General features: G+C 41.3%; 1 protein-coding gene and 1 pseudogene across 2 annotated transcripts; both read right to left on the bottom strand.

Moving 5' to 3' along the window:
* Window positions 1-409: 409 nt before the first annotated feature.
* Window positions 410-12,884, bottom strand: GSTO1 (glutathione S-transferase omega 1). Of its 2 annotated transcripts, XM_040486362.1 has the most exons (6): window positions 12,351-12,496; window positions 12,022-12,130; window positions 8,269-8,491; window positions 5,201-5,296; window positions 1,563-1,669; window positions 410-800 (listed from the first exon to the last, which is right to left on the bottom strand). In XM_040486362.1, exons 1-6 carry the CDS (start codon window positions 12,382-12,384, stop codon window positions 647-649), a joined length of 723 nt encoding a protein of 240 aa, XP_040342296.1. In that variant the 5' UTR covers window positions 12,385-12,496; the 3' UTR covers window positions 410-646. The 2 variants fall into 2 exon arrangements, with proteins under 2 accessions (XP_040342296.1, XP_040342295.1); XM_040486361.1 differs by lacking the exon at window positions 12,022-12,130 and having other exon boundaries at window positions 12,351-12,884.
* Window positions 6,081-6,172, bottom strand: LOC121037588 (uncharacterized; annotated as a pseudogene).
* Window positions 12,885-23,259: the final 10,375 nt, after the last annotated feature.

Genomic DNA, 23,259 nt, shown 5'->3' with positions numbered 1-23,259 from the left:
CCAGGCTCTGAGCTGTCAGCACAGAGCCCAACGCAGGGCTTGAACTCCTGAGATAGTGACTTGAGCTGAAGTCAGAAGCTTAACTGACTGAGCCACCCAGGCGCCCCTTCACAGTATTTAGTTACATTTATGGGATACCTGCCATGTGCCCAGCATGGGAGTTGGTACGAAGAATTTGAAGGGCATTGAGATTGAAGACGGGGAAACCAAATAGGAGGACACTTAGTCACCTAACTTTGAGGTGTTATTAGTCTGGTCTTAAGTGGTGACAATGGGAATAAAAAAGGTAGTGAAATTAAGTTGATGGAAAGAAAAGAATGAGGAATTGAAAACTTGAGAAGGCAGCTGTAGAAACAACAGAGTATCCAAGTGGAAATGTCCTATGGGCAGGAAGAAATCTAGATTGAAGTCCAGTTCTCACCAGAGATGATGATTTAGAGATTTTCAGCAGAAACTATGATAAAACCCTTAGAAGCATGTGAGCTTACATTTCTGTAGGAAGGCCTTAAGGGCCTTAAGCCACGATGTCAAATCAGAGAAGGTGATCCAGCGAGACATGAGAGCATTTGGTAAAATGAAAGCATGTTTTCCTCATATTCGTGAAGGAAAATATCAGACATCTCTTCATGGCTGACTCCTGCCCCCATCAGAGCCCATAATCACAGGCCTCAGGGCTGTTCTGCAAGTAGAGCTCTAAGAAACCTCGAAAGGCCTTCGCCTCAATGAGGAGGGAGGACACTGCAGGATCTTCCCTCATGGCTGCCATCCAGAGCTTAAGTTTTGGAGTGTGATCTACACACCTGTGGGAAGGGAAAAGAATGAACATGTGAGCTAGATGAACTAGGAAGGCATTGCAAAGTCTCCTATACCATTATCACTCTACAGTTTCCTTTTGTTTTCCTCTAATCTTTTAAAATATTTCTTTACAATGCACATAACCAGAATATTAGATTTGGAAGATATTTTAGAGGTCTTTGTTTTGTGGAAGAGGAATCCTAGAGTCAAGTGACTTGCTCAGTTAGCACAAGAATGCATCCAGGCAGACTGATAACTTTGTTAAAATGAGAACATGAAAGACAGCCATGGATGTTATATAGTTATTATTCTATAGCAAGACTGACTAAAAGTAACCCTGAATAGCTCTAAGAATTGGGAGTAAGCCAAGGTGGCTGCCTAACTTCAAAACATGGAGTTTAGAAACTAGTGTGGGGATCCTGCTGGAAAATGGGAGGGAGCATTGGTCATACAATCCCACATGATAAAGCTTATAAAAATGCACTTACTTACGGATTTTTAGCCAGAAGGGAAGGAGTAAATTATTTTTAAAACATTTTGTTACATGTTGCAGTACTCTCTGCCCACCCCTGCACCGCACACTTCCAGGAATGGAGAAGGGGGGTGAGTATATGCCCTGGATAGTCCAAGACTCTCCTCCTGTCTGCTTGTGCCCATTCATACCAGTTGTATAAAACAGTTTCATTTTTGTTCAGGAAAAAAGGTCAACATATAATATGCCAGTCATCATTATCCTAAATTATGTACAAAATACTCAAATGTCTTACTCATTTAACTCCAGAACTTCGAGCCGTTCAAACCAGGGCCAGATGAGGTAATCAATCATAGAAAGAGAATTGCCACCAAAGAAGGTTGTCTTCTTATTGGTCAGAACCTGAATGTTAAACAGCATGAGAGTACTGCTTAAGTGTGCATTTCGTAAGATTCATCATCAGATATTAGGAAGACCAGGTAAGTAGAGCAAGTGAGAGAAGTAGCTTTTATGCCGACATATTCAAGTTGGCTTTTTGTTTGAACTTTATTTTTTTCTTTTTTTTTTTTCAACTTTTTTTTAATTTATTTTTCTGGGACAGAGAGAGACAGAGCATGAACGGGCGAGGGGCAGAGAGAGGGAGACACAGAATCGGAAACAGGCTCCAGGCTCTGAGCCATCAGCCCAGAGCCTGACGCGGGGCTCGAACTCACGGACCGCGAGATCGTGACCTGGCTGAAGCCAGATGCTTAACCGACTGCGCCACCCAGGCGCCCCTTGTTTGAACTTTAGAATCTCCTGGTTTGGGATGAAGCAAACAATCAACAAAATAAACTGGAAAGTAGAGAAAAATAAAACAAGCCACAGACTACAAGATGTTTGTAATACACACACCCAACAGAGGACTGGCATTCAGAATATAGAGAGAAATCCAACACCTCTGAGGAATCAATAAGAAAAAAAGGCAAACAACTCATTAGAAATTTGGGCCAGACTTGAACTTCATAAAAGAGGATATCTCTATGGCCAAAAACCATTTGAAAAGATATTCAACTGCATTAGTCATCAGGGAAATGCAAATTAGGGCCAGAATGTAATACTACCACACATCCATCAGAATGGCTAAAATGAACAAGACAAAGTTAGCAAGCAGAACCACTGCTGGCAGGAGCAAAAACTGGCACAACCATGTTTTCACAGTATGTAATAAAGCTGCCTGAATGTTCATACACTCCAACCCCATGATTCTCCTCTTTGGAAATGTGAACATCCATTCACCAAAAGATAGATATGAGAATGTTAATTGCAGCACTATTTGTAACAGCCCCAAGATAGAACTGTTCACTGTCCATCAGTAGTAAAACGGATAAACAAACTGCTATAGTCATAGGTTGAAACACTATACAAAGAACAGGAATGAACTATACACAATATAGATGAATCTCACAAACCTAATGTATGAAAGAAGCCAGACTCCGAAGAGTACATATCCTAGGATTCCATATGTATAAAGAGCAAAAACAGCCAGAACTAATACTGTTTCTTGTTATGGGTGCTAATTCCATGACTATGTTTACTTTGTAAAAATTCATCAAGCTGTACTCATGCTTTGGGTACTTCTCTGCATGTAATACTTCAATTAAAATTTTACCTAAAATATGCTGGAAATAACTGGATTAACTATTTTTTTAAAGGTTTTTTTTTGTTTTTTTACATTTATTTATTTTTGAGAAACAGTGAGACAAAGCATGAGCGGGGGAGGGGCAGAGAGAGAAGGAGACACAGAATCAGAAGCAGGCTCCAGGCTCTGAGCAAGCGGTCAGCACAGAGCCTGATGCAGGGCTTGAAGCCACAAACTGTGAGATCATGACCTGAGCTGAAGTCAGATGCTCAACCGACTGAGCCACCCAGGTGCCCTTGGATTAACTATTAAACTGATGTCAAAATTATTTGAAAGCCAAAACAAGTTATATGTTCCTGAAATTCAAGAACGTGCCTTGGCATTAATGGTTTTGCCAAAGTAAAGAAACAGAATATTATCTGCCTAATAAACAAACCAACTTACTGTTTATAAAACTTCTGCAATTTTCCTCAGGGCCCGTATAACAGTCTGCATTATAGATTGATGGCATATATCAACCATCTACTACCAAACTAAATATCTGAAGAGTATAGACAACATCTTACTTTCTACCTCCCATACTTTCTAGCAGAGTACCTTGTAGTTATTAGGCACTCAGAATTGTACAATGAATCGATATTAACTGGGTCCTTAAACTATAGTGTCTGGTTATTATATTCTGCATAAATAAAATTTAGTATGACAGTTTAAATCAGAAGGAAATAACCCTCTCAGCAACCTAAAGCATGGAAATGATATTACTCACTTTGAAGCATGAGTTCTTAATCTGGAGTCTGAACTTAGATGAGAAAAAAGTACATACCTTCTCCCAACTCCACTAACCCCACAGTTAGCAGGTATTTCCATTATGAAATAAACCACAGTAGAGTTAATCTTACATATTTTAATTTAAGCATTTATAAGCATGGGCTTTACCAGGTTGCCAAACACAAAAGTCTTAATCTTCAAAGAAACAACATCCCACATGCATTCTCTGACCATAATATAATTAAATTAGAAAACAGCAAAAGATGTAGTTTAGGAAACTTACAAGTACATGATCAATAATTGGTAGGCAATGAGAAAATCATGGAAACAGAAAAAAAAAAATTTAGAACTGAACAATGAAAGTCCTTCACAGTAAAACATACTGGATGCAGCTACGATGTTTAGAAGTAGTGTGTTAGTCATTAATGCATTAAACAATCAAGAAAGACTGAAAATAAATGCATTGAGCTACTGAACTCCTGGGCTAGTTAGTAAAAGCAGAAACAGCCAAACCCTATCAAATGGTTTCTGAGATTAGAAATACAGGGAAAGTAACCCCTCGTTTTATCAGGTTAGAATATCCTTGATATAAAAAATAAGGACACTATGAAAACAAAATAATAGCCCAATCTCATTAATATACAACACCTTTAAGTATTCACTAGTTCTATAGTATATAGAAAAATCCATTGAAAACAATGCTAGGATGGTTTAACACCAGAAAAATCTGTCAATAACACCATATTTATCAGATTAAGGTAAAAAATTCTATGAACATATCAATAGATGTAATAGATATAGACAAAACATTCAGTAAAATCTAACACTCATGCATGACTTTTTGTTTTTTACAGACTAGAAACATTTTTCTTAAAAAAAAGTTGTGAAGAAAGTCTACAGCAAACTTCAAACTGACAAAATATAGGATACATTCCCATACAAGACAGGAACTATGTCTAGTAAAAACCCAAGGCTGAGCAAGAAAATGGAATGTTTCAAGGCCAAGAGAAAGACTTGATCTAAAGGCCCAAATGGCAGCTTTGCCCCAAGGGAGGTAAAAACTCAGCCGGGCTTCTCCAAGTGTCTTTACGATTCATGGCAAACTCTGTGGTGGGAAATGTTTATTATGTATTATTAAGTGGAAAAAACACAGAATAATATCTATGCCCTGATTAGTTATGTTAACCTTTCTTTCCTTTCTTTCTTTTTGTTGTTTTTTTTGTTTTAATATATGGATGAGGACTAGAAACAGGCATGGAAAAATGAAAACAGGTGACAAATTGTGGAAATATCAGTGCATTTCTCCCCCTTGTTAACATCAGTGCAACAAATTGTTTTAAAAGCAAGCCATGACAAAATATTTTTAGGTGTGTTGATTTCTATCTTAAATGCACCTGCTTATAGCAATCTGTTGTAACCTAAAATTCCTTAATTGATGTTATTACTAACTGTCACAAACTGATTTGGGAAACGGGAATAGAAAGAAAGAAGAGGGCAGGAACAGTGTATCATTTACTCTGATAAAAGCTAGGAGAAGAGATTACCTCCTCTAACTTGCTGAATTCTTTACGCAATTCTTCTTTTAGGCCAGAGCCGTCTTCGTTTTGTCTTCTAATGAAGCTTGTTACCAAAGGGGGAACCTAGACAGAGTAGTTTCTTACTGTCAGTGTGAGGCTAACTATACCGGCCCCCTCACTGAACCCTCAGAGTCCCAGTTCAGGGTGTTTGAGAAACTTGAAAGGTGCACCCATTCCTGTGTTCACAGAGGTCAGGTATCAATCTTAGAAACAATTTTGCGGTGAAAGGTGCTGTTTGGTCAGGATTTTATAAGTTGCAAATAGTAGAACCCACTTTGGCGAGTTTGAGCCAAAAATACCTTTTAAAAAGTATTGAGTAGCCCATTGAATTATTGAGAGGCTGAAAAAAAAAAAAGGCTGAGAACTAAGCTGGAACATTCCAAAATCATGCTCCGAGCTGACCTCATGGGAAGCACCCACTGCTGCCAGTGAGCTGAGCACTAGGTGCTGCGGTTTGTACCTTTGCCAGAAGTGGGACTCGGAGGTAACTAAAGCCCGGAATTTAATCTTGCAACCACCACTGCTCCCGAAAGCCTGGGGCTCTGCGCCACCCTCCCACCCCCTCCCCTGCCACTCCCACCAGCAGAATCAGTGCCCTGTCCCAAGTCTGTCTCCCCACATTGCTCGTTTCTCATTTTTTTTACCTTTAAAAAAAATTTTTTTTATTTTTTATTTTTGAGAGAGAGCCAGAGATAGAGGCAGAGACGGAGACACAGAATCCAAAGCAGGCTCCAGGCCCTGAGCTCTCAGCACAGAGCCTGTTGGGGGGCTCCAACTCCTGAGATCATGACCTGAGCCCAAGTTGGAGGCTTACCTGACTGCGGCCCCCCCCCCCCCCGCCTTTTTTAAAAATATGGAACGCTTCGCAAATTTGCATGTCATCCTGGTGCAGGGGATGGATGGTTCCAATTTTCATACACGCGCTGCTGAAGCAAGCACCACATGGCTCATTTCTGAGCCCAGCTCCACCATGTGTGTTTCTGACAGGAAGAACCTAGGTCCCAGGCATTGGCCCCAGCTGCAAAGGGAGCTGGGGAAGAGAATTTTTCTGCTTTCCACCTTGGGGAGGACATGAGAAGGGTGTTCGAAGGGGCTGACTACCTGAAGACTCACAGGCGTAGTGCCAGATGCTGTAGGGCTCCTGCTGGAGGCATTTGTGTGTTTTCTCACTGCAAGAGCTTGAAGTCCACTCATCTCAGTTTATCAACAGGTGCTTGTAAAAATCCAGGAGAATGTCCTGATATCCTGTCCGTATCAGTACAGCTTGCCCTCTTTGGAACTGAAAGTTTGCTGGCAGCACTTCTGTATGCAGTTCCATCTGGGCATGCCTGCTTTATCTATCCCTGCCTTGCCTTAAATGTCTGCTCCATATGGTTTCCTATATATCAAGATATCAAGTCCCTTTGCAATGCTCTTAATTTCTGCTTCCTTAAAAAATGTATTTTTTACATGCCTTTGGTTTGTTAAGCCTCAAATTATATAAACACACACACACACACACATATATACACACACACACATTTATACACACACACACACATCTCTAAAGCTTCAACACCTTTACTGTTAATCTCTGTGTCTCAGTTTCAAGTTCTCAGGAAAGAAGATGATTGGCTGCAGGTACAAGTGGGGGCATTTCTGGTTTGCTGAGAGCTGTGGCCAGGAGGGAGGGGGCATATGGTACCTAAGGCCACCTTTTCCCTGAATGTGAGCTGGGAAGTAATGGTGAACATCTCCAGCTTTTAGCTTATTTTCTTTCGAGACAATACAATGAATCTTTTTTTTTTTTTAAAGTAATCTCTACACCCAATATAGCACTTGAACTCACAACCCTGAGGTCGAGTCTCATGCTCTACCAACTGAGCCAGTCAGACGCCTCTACAATGAATCTCTTGTTACTTTTTTTTTTTTTTTGAATTCTCCAACATCTTTCTTCTAATTGCCATGTTCCCTGTCTATCACTTTTGACAGCAGGTATCTGCTATTTCCCTCTCCTTCTGCTAAGCCAGACAACTCCCTCTTCCTTCCCCATTGGCTTCCCTTTGCAATGTCTCCTTACATAATACATTCTCTCTGTAAGTTCCACCTTCGAGGTATTTCTTTAACCATTTAAAGAAGACAAGATATGCCGACATATATTCTGATAAATAATAGGGGTATAGAGATAACTTGACATAGCTATACCTGTTGTCTACTATTGGGCATTTCTTTGTTAATATCAATTGTTTGAACTATCTACAACCTCGATGCTGACTAAAATAGTTCTTCTACAAGAATGTCATTTACTCAGCTAAGAGCTACTGCCAACACACAGTAGATGCCCGCTGCTAGACACTGTGGCTAGAACCACAAGAGCTAACACAGTATTTACCATGTGTCAGATTCTGCTCTAGGTGTTTTATATAAACTGATTTTTATCTGCAAGAAGGGAGCAGTTATTATACTAGTTATTATATTCCTTTTACAAGTAATGAGCTGAGGCACAGAAGTAAATGAGTAACTTTCTCAGAGTCACACAACTAGGAAGAGGCAGAGTGGGTCACAGACCTAGGCAGTGAGCCAACAGTGATGGGAACACGGCTTCACCTTCAAGGAGCTCACAGCCCTGGTGCAACACACAGGCAAGAAGGCAGGCAGTCACTGGCCCAGAGAAGTTAACACATGTGGGAACACAGCTGGGCACTAAGCCAGTGCGGACAAGCTTCTGGAAGGCAGCAGAACCTGAGCAGATACATGAACGAGAACTTGGAGATAACCAGGCAAAGTGAGAAGGGGGAAGATTTAAGGAGGAGGTGGCAAGTCTGGGAAAGCAAAATATTCAGCGGCTGGAATACACTGTCCAAAGAGTAAGGAGGGCTAACATTGGAGAGGCAAACAGGAACTGGATGGTGAAAGGACTTGCAGGACATGTCAGAGCAGATAAGAGCACTGCTTTCTTTTCCTTTCCCACATTCCTGAGTCATAAATGACAACACCGATTTAGCTTAAACAACAAAGTTTGTTCAAATAAGAGCTGAGATTTCTTATACACACACCTTAGAAAATAACTCAAAGACCATCTTTTGGCAAGCTTTCTCATAGGGGTCATCTGGCAACAGCTTCTTCCCTGGATATGCTTCATCCAGGTACTCACAAGTAATGGCAGATTCATAGATCAGTTGACCCTGACTGTTTTCCAGAACTGGCACCAGACCAAAGGGATTCTTCGTAAAGAACCACTCAGGCTTATTTTTCAGGTTGATGTTGATGATTTCATGCCTGAAAGACACACAGAAGACAATGAAGAGAGTGGAACTTTTTCTTTTTCTTTTTTTTTTTTTTTTTTTTTGGTACTTCTGAGTAGATCCTTACCAGCCCTACCATCCACTTAGCTGATTGGACCCCAAATTTAGGAGTCAAATCAGTCTTGATTCCTTCTCCCTTGATCCCTCTGTCTCAAGTCAAATAAATGGATGGATCATCAAGACCTGTCGGCTAGACCTCAAAATCATATCCACTTTTCAGCTATACTGCTACCATCTGGTCCAAAACATCATCTGCCAGCTGGACCACTATAGTAGTCTCCCACTGGCCACTGCTTCCACTGTGCCCTCCCTACAGTCCATTTTCCACACACAAGTAAATTGAATCAGGCCACCCTCCTGCTTGCAACCCCTTGATTGCTCCTCATTGCAATGAGCATAAACTCTAAGCCCCTCTGTGGCATGTGATCTGGCCTGTTCTTACTTGTCACACCTGTTTCCTATAACTTTCCCTCTGGTCATTACAATCTGGGCACACTGGCCTTTTTTATATGCCTTGAATTTGCCAAACAAGTTCTCACCTTAGAACATTAACATTTATTGTTCCTCTGCCTTCTCTGCCTGTCTTCTCAGGTCAAACACCATTCCAAGAGGCCCTCCTTGACCACCCTCTCTGAAGCTGCTGAGAGCCTCTATTAACATGATCATCTTGTTTTCCTAATGACATGTATCTGAAATTACTTTGCTCACTTATTTACATGTTTATTATGTCACCTCCCTAGAATGTAAGCTCCTTGAAAGCAGGGATTTTGTGTATCTAGTTCATATTAATAAACAAACATGTAAGTGAGCAAAATTTTAAACAGATTTAAATGCTGTGAAAATAAAAGTGGTTTCAGATAGGGTACTCAGTAAATATTTATTGAATGAATAAGTGGAAAATGCTTCAAGATTGTCAATAAGATAATCCACTTTGGGGTATAAGGTATCATTGCAAATTATAGGAGGTACATAATTGAATTGTATCCATTACCTACTATATGAGAATCAACATGTAAAATTCAATTCCTCTTGCTAAATTGAGTAGAAAGGTCCTCATTTTTTAAAAAAATATTAAGGAATGCAAAAAATCCACCCACAAAACCAAGTTTCAGATTAAATGTCCATGCATTGTTGTTGTTTTTTTTCTTTAATGTTACGTGAGTAAGCTACGCTAAGCAAACCCAAAAGGAGGAAAACAAATGAAATCCAAGCTATATTCAGACTGTAATTAGATCTAACTTGTTTCTTGCCTGAGAGATTGTAGAGGAAATAAAAGAAAGGAAAGCTTCATATAATTGTTAAATCTGAGTAATCATTCAACAGAACAGGTTAGTTACTCAAAAATAATAACACACCAACACCTTTTGTTTCCTACTTCCCCATCCACCTCAGAAGTTAAAATAGTATTTAGTTTGAGGATTTAAATATGTAATCCCCCATGGAAACAGAAATGGCTACAATGAACCCTAGCATTTGTGTATCAAGAGGTTTGTGTGCGGACAGATTACTGGAACTCAGATACAAGCCATGGAAAGAAATACAAGGCCAGCTCCCCGCCAAGGAATTATCAACACTTCTGAAATTTTTATACCATGAAACAAAAGTTGTTTTATACCAACAACAACAATAACAACAACAACAAAATGGGGTTTTTTTTGTGATAAAGAACACACTTAGAACACACTTGGATTTGTCAACCTGACATTATGAGCTAACAAGTCAACACACCTGCCACAAGTTGGAAGATGCACTTTTTAGAGAATACCATGCTTTGTCAGGTTATACCATATGAAAATGTAGCACCTGTCCAATAAAAGTCTTCTGGGTGTGAAACTGAAAACTGATTCAGAATGTAGAAGACCTCTGTTGTTTCCTGTTACCATTCTTCACCCCCATACACACACTATTTTGGTAAAATCAGTCCAGTTTTCCTTTGGAAAACTGTCCCAGTAAATAAGGTAGGTTGTTTTCAACCTAGTGTTCCAGCGGGGCACATAAACCAGGATTTTATGCCTCCCAATCCAGCTGTGCTTGCTCCTATCCTTTTATTTTTATTTTTAATGTTTATTCATTTTTGACAGACAGAGACAGAGTGTGAGTGGGGAGGGGCAGAAAGAGAGAGGGAGACACAGGATCCAAAACCGGATCCAGGCACAGAGCCTGATGTGGGGCTTGAACTCACTGACTGCGAGTCATGACCAGAGCTGAAGTCGGACACTTGACCGACTGAGCCACCCAGGAGCCCCGATACTTTCCAATTACATAAGCATAAGATACATCTTTTTTCAATCCAATTTGAAGAAGATTAGGATAAAATACAAAGTTTGGAATGTTGAGCATTTGGCTATGTGTTCAGAATCAATTTCATCCAAATAAGATGCAAATTTTAGTGAAGTGATGGCTAATTCAAAAATATTTTTGGGGCGCCTGGGTGGCTGGCTCAGTTGGTTAGGCATCCCACTTCAGCTCAGGTCATGATCTCACCATTTGTGAGTTCAAGCCCCACATCGGGCTCTGGGCTGACAGCTCAGAGCCTGGAGCCTGCTTCAGATTCTGTGTCTCCCTCTCTCTCTGCCCCTCCCCTGCTCACACACTGTCTGTCTCTCTCAAAAATAAACATTAAAGAAAAAATTAAAAGAAGAAGCTATTTTTTTTCCTTCAGAAAAAGAATGCATCTTACATTCTTTTAGGTAAAATTATTGTCTGCCTAATTCTCCCCCTAGAAAACTAAAATTAGTTTATAAACCTTAAGCACATGGATGGAAAATTTCTTAAGAACGGGGGCTATGTTTTAAACTTCCACACCCCAGGTATCTAATGTCTGCTCAACAAATTCCAAAGATCATTGGAAGGGAGGGGATTCCAATGGATATTTGGTATCAGGAGCCAACTGACTATAGCATACTCCCTATGCATAACCCATTGGTCAAAAAAAAAACATGCTAATTTCAAAGAGGCTTTGCAAAAGACTAAATTTTTAGGCATAGACACTTTGACTCAACCAACAACCCAACCTATAAGAATATGTCCAGTACAGTTAACTCAGCACTCTGCCAGGACGGTCAAGGCCTGGACTCTGTCCTGGGGTAAATTACCAACTATTAGGGAAGGGACTATATACTCAGAATAACAGCAAACAGTATTAGATATCAGACATGAATGTAGAAGTGGGGTGAAACAAAAGGGCAGTGGACCAAGAATCGGGTATCTACCAGACCTAAAAGCGCTGCTGCAGGTCATTACCTGTCAAGTGATCTCCCGAATCACCAGCTTTACCAGAGCTGATCTAAACGGGGAGTCCTAGACAGGTGTAATCTGTGCCATTCCCCCTACCTCTCACCCTGGGAAGTGGGTTCATAATTTGCTCTGTCCCCCCAAAAGTCTGAGAATAGTTTATATTGCAGGAAAGGAAGCCCTGGGGCCCAATCCGAGGTTCCCACCCGGCCGCCCCGCAGCAGCTGGTTCCCGGGCGGCTGGGGGAACGGCCCCTGCCTGGGTCCTCACCCAATTCCCTTGGCCTTCAGGACCAGGAGCGTCCTCTGGGCGAACGGGCAGAACCTCATGCTGTAGACGCGGATCAGGCCCTGGGGGACCGGCCCCGGGGGCGCGCTTCCTGCGGGGGAGACGCGGCAGTGGTCACGGCCCCGAGAGCGGCCGGGACTCCCATCCTCCCGCCACCCCCGGGCCAGGCCGCGGAGAGGTCCCGCGCGCTGCGGCCCCGGCCCGATCCCCGCGTGTGGGGGACCCCCCGGGTGGCTCCGGAACAGCCACACCGGACACGCGGCAGGGGGTGGCCGAGATTCCCCCCTCCTCCCGCGGCCGGCCGGCCTCACCCTTCGCTAGGCTCCTGGCTGACCCTCCGGACATCGCGGCGCAGGGCAGGCCGAGCTCGCGACCCAGGGTGTGCCGGCGGTTCAGGAAGTACGTCGCCCCTCCCTCGGTCCTTGCTCCCTTCTCTTCTCCTCTCAGAAGTGCCTGCCGGGGGCGGCCGCCAGCTGGGCGGGGGCTGTGCTCTCCCGGCCCCGCGTGGCCCCAGGCGCTTAATGAAAGCTGGCGTGCGGCGTCCAGAATCCCCTTCCCACCCTCTGCAAGCTGGAACGCGCCGCCCCTGCGGCCAAGAGCCTGAAGGGAAATCGCAGCCGCGGACCCACCCAACGCGCCCACCTAGGCCTGGCCTTCCCGGTTTTGCAGAGCTAGCGCTAAAACACCGCAGCTGCTGGTCGTGCCCGAGTGTACTCGCTGGCCAAGAGAGGTACCCACGTCCAGAGCCACAGAAGAAGCTCGACACCCTCAGAGACATGCCCCCCATCCAGAAGGATGGTGGTCTCCAGGCCGGCCTCCACGTATGTCCACGCCTAACCCTGACCTGACCTCCCACACCCCGCACCTGGGCGAGGAGGCACAACCGCGGCTCTCAGGTGACATGGGTCTGGGTGCAGATCCCCTTCCGTCCCCAAACTCCCCTGACTTGAGGGCTTGTGGGCCCCAGCCTGGAGCTTGCTCACAGTTCTGGGATGTATTCTGCAAAGATACCTGTCCACTGCCGGTGTCAGGTCGCCCAGCCATCTGTGCAGCCTTTTCCTTTCCTTGTCGGTACTTAATACAACTACTATTGCATAGCTTAATATGGCTACTAGGAGGGCCATTGTTCTTACTGTCACCTGTAGGACACATCCTTTTAATTTTAACCCAAAGGGAACAGCACAAATGTGGATAATACTAACCTCAGAATGCTGGTGCTGCTTTAAAAAACCTATTAAAGGTTTGGATTTTTTTTTTAAGTTTATTTATTTTGAGAGTGAGAGGGATAAGCTGGGGAGGGGCAGAGAGAGGAAGGGAGAGAGAGAATCCCAAGCAGGCTCAGCACAGAGCCTTTCGTAGGCTCCATCCCTCCAAAGGGGCCATCAGAAAGGTGAGAACATGACCTGAGCTGAAATCAAGAGTCGGATGCTTAAAGACTGAGCCATCCAGGCACCACAAAGGTTTGGATTTTGAAGCTGAGTAGGGGCACAGGCTCAGAGTTCCGCTAGTGAGCTGAGTAAATTTAGACTTGTAGATCTATGACAAATGTCTGTCTAGAGCCACTGCTGAAAGTCCCTTAAAGAGGCAGAAAAGCAGAGGCTCCAGGGCACATGGTACAGACTCTAGAAAGGGGTCAGTGTTTTGTTTGTCTGCCTAGATTTGCAAGCTGGTAGTTCCTGTGCCATTTATTTGCTCCAGGCCTTGGTGTCTGCTTTTATTTTGATTAGCTCTATTAAGGGAGAGGGAGAGGCAGAGAGTGAGGTGATAAGCACACCAATCTTGCAGCCTTTCCTGCCTGGGTTTGATGCCCACTCCACCCCTTTATTAGTTTTCAAGAGTTAGGTTACCAAAGTACCACGGACTACGTGGCTTAAACCACAGAAGTTTAGGGCCGCCTGGGTGGCTCAGTCAGCTAAGTCGCCGACTTCAGCTCAGGTCATGATCTCACAGTGCGTGAATTCTGTGGTGACAGCGCAGAGCCTGGAGCCCGCTTCCCCTTCTGTGTCTCCCTCTCTCTCTCTGCCCCTCCCCTGCTCTCTCTTTCTCTCTCAAAAATAAATAAACATTAAAAAAAAATTTTTTTAAGGAAGTTTATTTTCACAGTTCTGGAGGCCAGAAGTCTGAGATCAAAATGTCAGCTGACTTGGTTCCTTCTGAAGACTATAAGGGAGAATCTATTTCATGCCTCTCCTCTAGCTTCTGGATGGTTTTGCTGGCAATTTTTGGTATCCTTGGCTTGTAGAAGCATCTGTTCCATCTCTGCCTTCACCTTCCCATGGCCTCCTCCTTGTGTGCATATCTGTGTCCAAATTTCCCCTCTTTATAAGGACACTAGTCATACTGGATTAGGGACCCACCCTATTCTAATATGGCCTCATCTTAATTGAACTAATTACAGCTGTAATGGACCTATTTCCAAATAAAGTCATATTCTGAGGTACTGGGGGGTGAGGTTTCAACATATGGATTTATGAATTAATAATTCAATATATGATTTCTTATAAAACTCTATAAATTATAATAACCCCTTATTAAACTGTGTGAATGTAGGCAAGATCCCTTTGTGTTTTAGTTCCCTCATCCGTAAAATGCAGTGGTGAAAACGTCTTGCCTCCCTTATAGAGTTTGAAGAAGTATTACATTAGTAAATATATAGAAAACACTTAAATGAGTTCTTGGCACAGAATAAACGTTAAATAAATGCTTATTAATACAGATACTAAATGAAAAAAATTAAGGCACATTTTTTACTAACACAGGGGTCTTGCTTAGCTCTTTTTTTTAGAAAACTAACTTTTTAGAAGGACTTTTAGCACATTTATGATACAATGCAAATTAACCTTGTACATTTAAGTCTCTGATTGGCCAACCTAAAAACTTCATGACTAGTGTAACATTTTGTTGTAATGATTTGAAAGATCCAATTCAACAATAAAGTAAAAGGTTAATTGCTCAAAAGAAGAAATTGAAAAAAACATATATTGTCCCCGGAAACTACTGTACTGCTGTGCATTATAGTGGTTCCTCTCCAGGCCCTCTGTGATTGTGTTCATAATGTGACCATCTGGATACCCACTGCTGTTAGCCACAGGTGAAGGGCACAGTATTTCACATTTTTGCAGTTGTGATTGTCAGTAATTAACCTGAGGGGGCTAACTCGAACTGATTCTGCTGGTTAAAGGTCAAGAGTTGGAGGTCACAGTGATAAGAAACAGTGTTTTGCCTTCTAAGTACCACCATATACACTCACTTGATACAAGTGACTTACTGACCATATACACTCACTTGATACAACATTCTTTTGTGACTTGTCAGGAATGTAATTTGAATAATATTATACTTTTTAGAACACAATCAATTAAAATTAATAAGGTATTTTTATAGAGTAAGTTAGGAATATTGAAGTCACATGAAGTGTTTCACTCATTATTATTTTAATTAATTATATTTAAAATCTCTTGAAAAATTAGGGGCCCTTATCTGCTTACAGAATTAACATTCTGTGACAGTCTATGGCAGTCTTCAACAAAGAGATTCCATGGAAAAATACCAGTGGAATGAGAATGAATTAGTAAGGCCCAGAATGAGGTCAAGTGAAAAAACAAAAAAATCATTATAATCCTTACAATAAGAAGCCATACCATACAGGAATAAATGGTCCATAAAGAAAGGAGCTTGAATAGCAAAAAAAACCACAAAAACAAAAACGAAAAACGGGGGGCGGGGAACAGGGATAGAGGGATAGTAAAAGTGTACCCTGAGTACAATGGATAAATAATTTGTGGTGTATTCATATGTTCATATAATGGCCAACTATCCAACAATGAAAACTAATAAACTACAGCTACAACTATTAACATGAATGCATCTCGAAAACATAAGACTGAGTCACAAAAGCAAGTCACAAACTAATATACGTGTCATGACTAATATATTAACTTTAAAAACATGCAAAATGACACAGCATGTCAGTTATGGCACATGCATATGTGGTAAAATTGAGAAGCAAGCAACCATAATAAACAGAATCCCGGTGAGTGAATACCGCGGGATTGAGGAAGAGAAAGAAAAAGAGAAGGCACGTGACATGGTGCGGTGCTTGCAGGGCCTGGTTATATTCTGTTTCTTACGCTGGAAGGTGGCTTCTGGACAATGGAACTGAGGTAGGAAACAATGAGTTGAGAAGAAATGAGATGAAGACTGTCTTCATTTGAAAACCTTTCTATGTAATCTGAGTTATTACTCTATGCTATATATCAAAAAGAATTTTTTTTAAGAAACTGATTTTACGGAAGAGGATGGACCTAAGATGGCGGCGCCCACGGGCGCCAGGAGGAGCTACTCTTGTCATGGAACAGAGCGGTGTGGGGGCGCTTGCGAGGCCAACTCCACGCTTTCCGGGGACACCTACCGGCCTGTGGGGCCGAGGCCGAGGCCGAGGCCGCGGCCTACGGCAGGTGCGTGCAGGCGTCCACAGCCCCGGGAGGCCGCCTGACTAAGGACCTCTGCGCGCAGGAGTTCAAGGCCCTGCGGAAACGCTTCGCTGCCCTGGCCCAGAAGACACAGAGGGGAGGCTTTCGGGGTGGAAGAGCCAGCCCTGCACTTCTGTTTGCTGTGGACTACCACAAGGGCAAAGGTCTAAAACATCTAAAGCTTTTAGAGCTAAAAGGACTGCAGACTTTTCCGGGCAAGTCGTGGGCAGAGGGGTATTTGGTTTTCCTGCATCGTGTGTGTAAGGTTTCTGATTAAAGAGGCAGTGAAGAGACAATACTGACCATGGCTGATCAAAAAACGAAAAAGAAACTGATTTTTAAAAGGACAGGTAAAAAAATAAGAGCAAAACACCAACCTAACGACTTTTTTTTTTTTTAATGTTTTTTCTTGAGAGACAAAGGGCGTGAACAGGGAAAGGGCGGAGAGAGAGGGAGACAGTCTCAGAAGCGGGCCCTGTGTTGAGAGCAGAGAGCCCTATGTGGGGCTGGAACTCACCAATTGCAAGATCATGACCTGGCCGGAAGTTGGCTGCTTAACCCACTGAGCCACCCAGGTGCCCCCCACCTAACTACTCTTAAAAGGGACTGTAGGGGAGAAAATTTTGCCACCCCAAAATGTGTTTCTTTGGCATATGGATTATTTTAGGCTGATTATTTATAAGAAACAGAAGGCTCAGGAAGAACCTTTGACCTTCTCCCTGAATACCTGAAAGAATTTGCATGAAAGACCTGTTCCAAGAAAGGAGCTATTATCATAAATAACAGCCTAAGATGAACTAGGTGTGGTAGACAGGAAGAAACATAGCAAAGTTTGTTTTTAAAATTCCTCTCTGTGTCTCATTCTTTTTGTATGGCCCCACAAACATTTGTTTAGGAAGCATTTGCTTGTTTTCATCTTGTTTTCTGGAAATTGTCTCCTCCCCTTAAAGCCCCAGATCCCTACCCCCTTCTCAGTTCAAGATGAGGTATATACCTCATTTTGCCTATTTTTGGAACCTTTCATGTTTGTGTGGATTCCCCAAACATACATAATTAAATTTGATTTTCTCCTATTAATCTTTCCCATGTCAATCTAATTCTTAGACCAGCCAAAAGAATCTAGAAGGATGGAGAAAAATTTTTCCTCCCCAAAAGCATGAAGTAGTTTTATATATACTGATGCAGAAATACGTTCAAGGTATACTGTTAAATGGAAATGTAAAATAGCATATAGGATATAATTCCCTCTGGTGAATGCATGCTGCCTGCCAGGTGTCTGCTAAATGTTCTACATGAAAAAGTTTTAATTAAACTTTAAATAAAAGTTAAATAAATAAAATTAAATTAATAAAAATTAAATTAAATAAGAATTAAATAAATTAATTAAATTTAATTAAAATTTAAATTAAATAAAAATTAATGAAACAAAACAAATAAAGAATTAAATAAAAATTAAATAAGAAATACTGTTAATACCATCTCATGGATGAGGAAACTCAGGGACAGAAATTAAGTGGCTTTCCAACAGCAACATACTTCTGAATGGTGGAATGGGTCTTTAAATTCTGAACTGACATCACAGTCTGATCTCTTAACTACTGCCATATTTCATTAATTCTAAGCTGTACATTTCTCCACTTTTGAACACTTCTGAAAATTGGGCTATATCTTAAAATCACTATAGGCTTGGTGCAATCCTGACATGGATGTTATTGCTTGTGCTTGAACTTTGCAGGGTGGATGCCAATGGCTTGAAAGAAAATCCCAGAGATAATAAGAGGGCACCCTTTTTCCATTATTAAATGAAATGCTCTTATTGGCACAGAGGACAATGCAGGGGGTGGGGAGTGGCAGATGAGGTAGTGGTAAATGAATACCTATGACTCTGACTTGAGAAATTGTTCAAAATAGCTGGGTTGTAAAAGTGAACAAGTTGTAGGAAAACCTTAACTCACATCATTTATATTTTCTTCTTTTTTTTAATGTTTATTTATTTTTGAGAGAGAGAGAGAGAGAGAGAGAGAGAGAGAGAGAGAGAAAATGAGTGGGGGAGGGGCAGAGAGAGAGGGAGACACAGAATCTGAAGCAGGCTCCAGGCTCAGAGCTGTCAGCACAGAGCCCAACTCAGGCCTCTAACTCACTCACTGTGAGATCATGACCTGAGCTGGAGTGAGATGCTTAACCAACTGAGCCACCCAGGTGCCCCTATATTTTCTTGTTTATACTTACACAAGAGAGTAATATAGGATAAAAACCTATTTCTTTTTTCTATGTTTATTTATTTTGAGAGAGAGCAGGGAAGAGGGACAGAGAGAGAGAGAGAATCCCAAGCAGACTCTGCGCTGTCAGTGCAAAAGCCCAACTCAGGGCTTGATTTCAGGAACCTCGAGATCATGACCTGAGCCGAAGAGCTGGGTGATTAACTCACTGAGCCACCCAGGTGCTCCAGGATAAAAATCTATTTCTAGGTAAGTTTCAGTTCTTTTATGATAAAAATATAAATTTTAAAGAGCACTTTCAATAAATATAAAATAAAAATTCTGAGTGATGAGAAAGGATTCTTTTCTAATTTTTTGGTAGATTTTACCCCTTAATAATTTTATCTGAAATTTGATGAAATTCAGTATGTCTTGCTCACAGTTACCTCTAATGTACTTACTCACTTTTTTTAAGTCATTTTTAAATCACGTTTTTAAAGTGATCGAACACACACACACACACACCCCTGAGACTTTATTTACCCTACCCTGTGGGATGCTTTGTGAGATTTTGTTTATGTTCTTTCAGTAACAAAAAGCTGTTGGTCACAACTTAGTAAACAAATCATACAAATCACTAAGGTGTTACAACCCATAACTGCTCTAGAACACAAACGTGTTACCAATGCTAATGAACAATTCAAGGGAATTTGATAATCTTCTTTCTTAGCCTTAACCCACCATAGTAATCTATGCACTGCCTGCTTTCAGTGTGCGTATAAATCACCTTCCTTCCCAGGCTCAGTAGCTGAGGGACTTGCAACTGACTTGCAACTATGTAACTATGTAACAGGACCATCTGCCTATATTGTACATTTCATTTAAAGTCATTTTTATGTATATCATTTCATTTGATCCTCATAAATAATCCTGCGGAGGTAGGCAGGGGAAAATATCAGATTCACTTTACAGATGATGCAGTTAAATTTCAGAATGTTTTGGCTTTTCCAGTATCACATATCTAGTAAGAAGCCAGATAGAATAAGAACATAAACTTTTAGGCTGGGGGCTCTTTTCTCTAAATCACATAGCCTCTGAGAGTATAATCTGAATTCAAATACGTATTTTCACCACTTCATCTTCACTTTCTCATTCTGGACTCAAGTTTTTGTCATAGAATACAATGAAGCGTCCAAGTCTAAACTTGTCATGCCAGATTTCTACCAGTAAAAACATATGGCCACAGAACATGTATTTTTTTTTGAAAGCACTGTTTCTTTGCTTCTACTTCAAGGGTTTATGAGTATGAAAGACCCTATGGGCAAAGGAAATGGAAGGGAAATAAGATGAAAGGATATAAAATGGAACGTACTGATGGATTTTACTGCTTTTAAGCTTTTACTTTTATGAGAAGGTACAATGGAGAATTTAATGGGGATGAACCTTGAAGCTTTTTAGGAGGACATCCAAACTCAAATTTTGAATATGTAATGATGGTAAACCTTTGCTCTTCAAAAACTTTGTACTTAATACTCCTTGAAAATGCTATTTTAAGTGATATTTATGGCACACGGCGAATTCATTCATTTTTATCTACTAATGGCCCCTGGATTTCTATTTAAATGAAGTCCATGTTAGAGTCCATAGATATATGGATATATAGAGTCATAGATATATTTTCTTGTTTATACTTTCACAAGAGAGTAATATAATATAAAATTTCATTTTTAATTAACATTCATTTCAGTGTTCTGCAAAATTGCCAGGGATCCAAGGCCCCAGGTGAGCCCAGAAGTCTCGCCCAGCCCATCTCAATGCCCTCCACAACCAGATACCTTCTGCAGGAGTAACTAACTTCCCGACTTTTTGTTAAACTGTACTGTTTTTGTCATCTAATAAATTCCACTGCTTCCCCCTTTCACCATCTCCCACAAAGCTTTCCTCCTACGCTATTTTATCTTTCACTCCGTAGTTTGTGAAACATCTGTGACATTGTACCATCCACAGACGCAGCAAGGAGTGCCCCTGCCAGGGACCCCATGCTTTAGAGAGCCCATGCCACCAACGTGCAGGATACAGCACTCCACATTCTCGCAGAACCATGGCAACCCTAAAGATCTACCATAGCGACTAGCCCTCTTCTCGCCCCGGGTTTCTCCATTGTTGCCCCAGGTCCTCGAAACCAGACTACTTACTGTTTTTGACCACTGTGAGGTTTGTGGAATGTATCACTACTGACTGACATCAGAGGGAGAAACTATTTAGGGAGTGTAGGGAAGATCTGAGTGGCAGAAATGCTTGGATGTGAGAAAAGACAGATAATAAATGTGTCTAGTCCTCTGCTGCTGAGAGTATGAATGCATTAGGCTGCTCTCATAATTAAGGACCCTTTCTCAGTAGAATCAAGTCACTATTTTCTTAATTCTCTTTGGGTTCCAATTTGTGCACCCAGGGGTTCTCATGAATTAGTGTGGTATTGGCATTAGTAACACATGAGACTGTGGAATGCGTTACAATATAATGCAAACCTTATTATGCCTACGTTTATTTATGTACATGGGACTAGATGAAACATGTTGGAGCCTGACACCAATTCTTCACTTTGACTGGATGGATACTGAACACTAGAATTACAATGTTTGATATAAAATATTTTAAGATTTAATTATGATAAAAAATGAAATAACAATTTTGCCTTCATTTTAAAATTCTGATTTGAATTTTTTTAATGTTTATTTATTCTTGAGAGAGAGCACGCGAGAAAGAGCACACGAGTGTGAGTTGGGGAGGGGCAGAGAGAGAGGGAGACAGAGGAGCTTAAGCGGGCTCTGTGCTGTTAGCCCCATGTGGGGCTCAACTCATGAACCTGAGTTGAAGTCAGATGCTCAACTGACTAAGCCACCCAGTGCCCCCTGATTTGAATTTTTAATTTTCATTCCTGTAATTTGTATTTTGACTTTTTATTTATTTATTTATTAGAATTTTTTTTAACGTTTATTTATTTTTGAGACAGAGAAAGACAGAGCATGAATGGGGGAGGGGCAGAGAGAGAGGGAGACACAGAATCGGAAGCAGGCTCCAGGCTCTGAGCCGTCAACCCAGAGCCCGACGCGGGGCTCGAACTCATGGACCGCGAGATCGTGACCTGAGCTGAAGTCGAACGCTCAACCGACTGAGCCACCCAGGCGCCCCTGTATTTTGACTTTTAAATTTTATTTCATTTTTTTAAGTTTATTTATTTTGAGAGAGAGAGAGAGAGAGAGAGAGAGCACTGGGAGAGGGGCAGAGGAGGTGGGAAAAGAGAATCCCAAGCAGGCTCTGCACCAATGAGGGGCTTGAACTCACAAACTACAAGATCATGACCTGAGCCAAAATCAAGAGTTGGACGCTTAACCAACTGAGCCACCTGGGCATTCCAACTTTTAAATGTTAATAAATCATTTAAAAATACTTGGATAAATGGCTTACAGGTGTCTTGCCTATATTCTTGCCTTGGAATTCAGGGTGGGCCTGATGTAACAATCTCCCCTCTCCCCCTTAAACTAACTTTCTTAGTCACCTTCTTTAGAGCATTGTCTAACACTGTATTATTTACTACTTAATAACAGTGTATTATTTACACTATTTAATAACAGTGTATTATTTACTTGGATGTTGATTACAAATCCTTTCCATGTTTCAACCAAATGTAGTTATTTCAGCATCAAGATCAAGGTAAGCAACTTGGGACATGAAATGTAATCATACAGCTATGTTTTACACACACTACAAAAATATTTGAAATGTGAAAATAAACCTGAATATGTTAGGTTAAATGCACAAAATAATAACATTCATCCATTTTTACTAATTGGCTCAGAATTACCATAAAAATGTAACCTGGTCCCATATTCTTTATTCTAAAACTTCTGAGAATTATGAAGGATTCCCTATTTTTCTTCTTCTTCCGGGAAAATGCTCAATTCAAGTTAAATGCCCAATTTGATTTAAAATTTCAAGTCTTCACATGTCTGGAAAGAAGGGTTCTTTCACATAATTAAATCCACCTGGGTTCAAATCCATTTAAGATTGTGATACTCTGTACAAAATTCTTGACTTTCCTGAGACTCAATTTCCATGTCTCTGCAATAGGGATAAAATAATACATGTTTCACAAATGTGTAGCAGACGCAGAGCAGTGGCATAAAAAGAGTTAGCTGTTCTCATTGCCGAGTGGAGAGGAAATTTGCACAGAGCCATGCGTCCAAACTTGAGTTACATGCTTCAACTCTCTGAGCCCCAGTTTGCCCTGTACCATGGTTGTTGGGAGGATCCAGATTTTATGAAGTTCTCTACCAAGAACAGGAGCTCAAGAAATTGTGGTTTGTTATCATCACTATTATAAAATGGGCCAATTACCAGAGAATAAGAAGCTACTTTCTCTTGCAAATTATTCCTTTACCTTAAAAACATTCATTACTTACATTTCTTTTTACCCAGAGAAACAATGTTAATTTCTTGCTTTTTTGACTTTTCACGTAAACATTGCTACCTTTCACAAAAAGCACATT

This window comes from Herpailurus yagouaroundi, unplaced genomic scaffold (assembly GCF_014898765.1).
Source record: "Herpailurus yagouaroundi ecotype Mexico unplaced genomic scaffold, PumYag 163, whole genome shotgun sequence".
In the NCBI taxonomy this organism is placed as follows: Eukaryota; Metazoa; Chordata; class Mammalia; order Carnivora; family Felidae; genus Herpailurus; species Herpailurus yagouaroundi.
The sequence above is the reverse complement of the archived record's forward strand: the minus strand, read 5'-3'. Positions and strand labels throughout refer to the sequence as shown.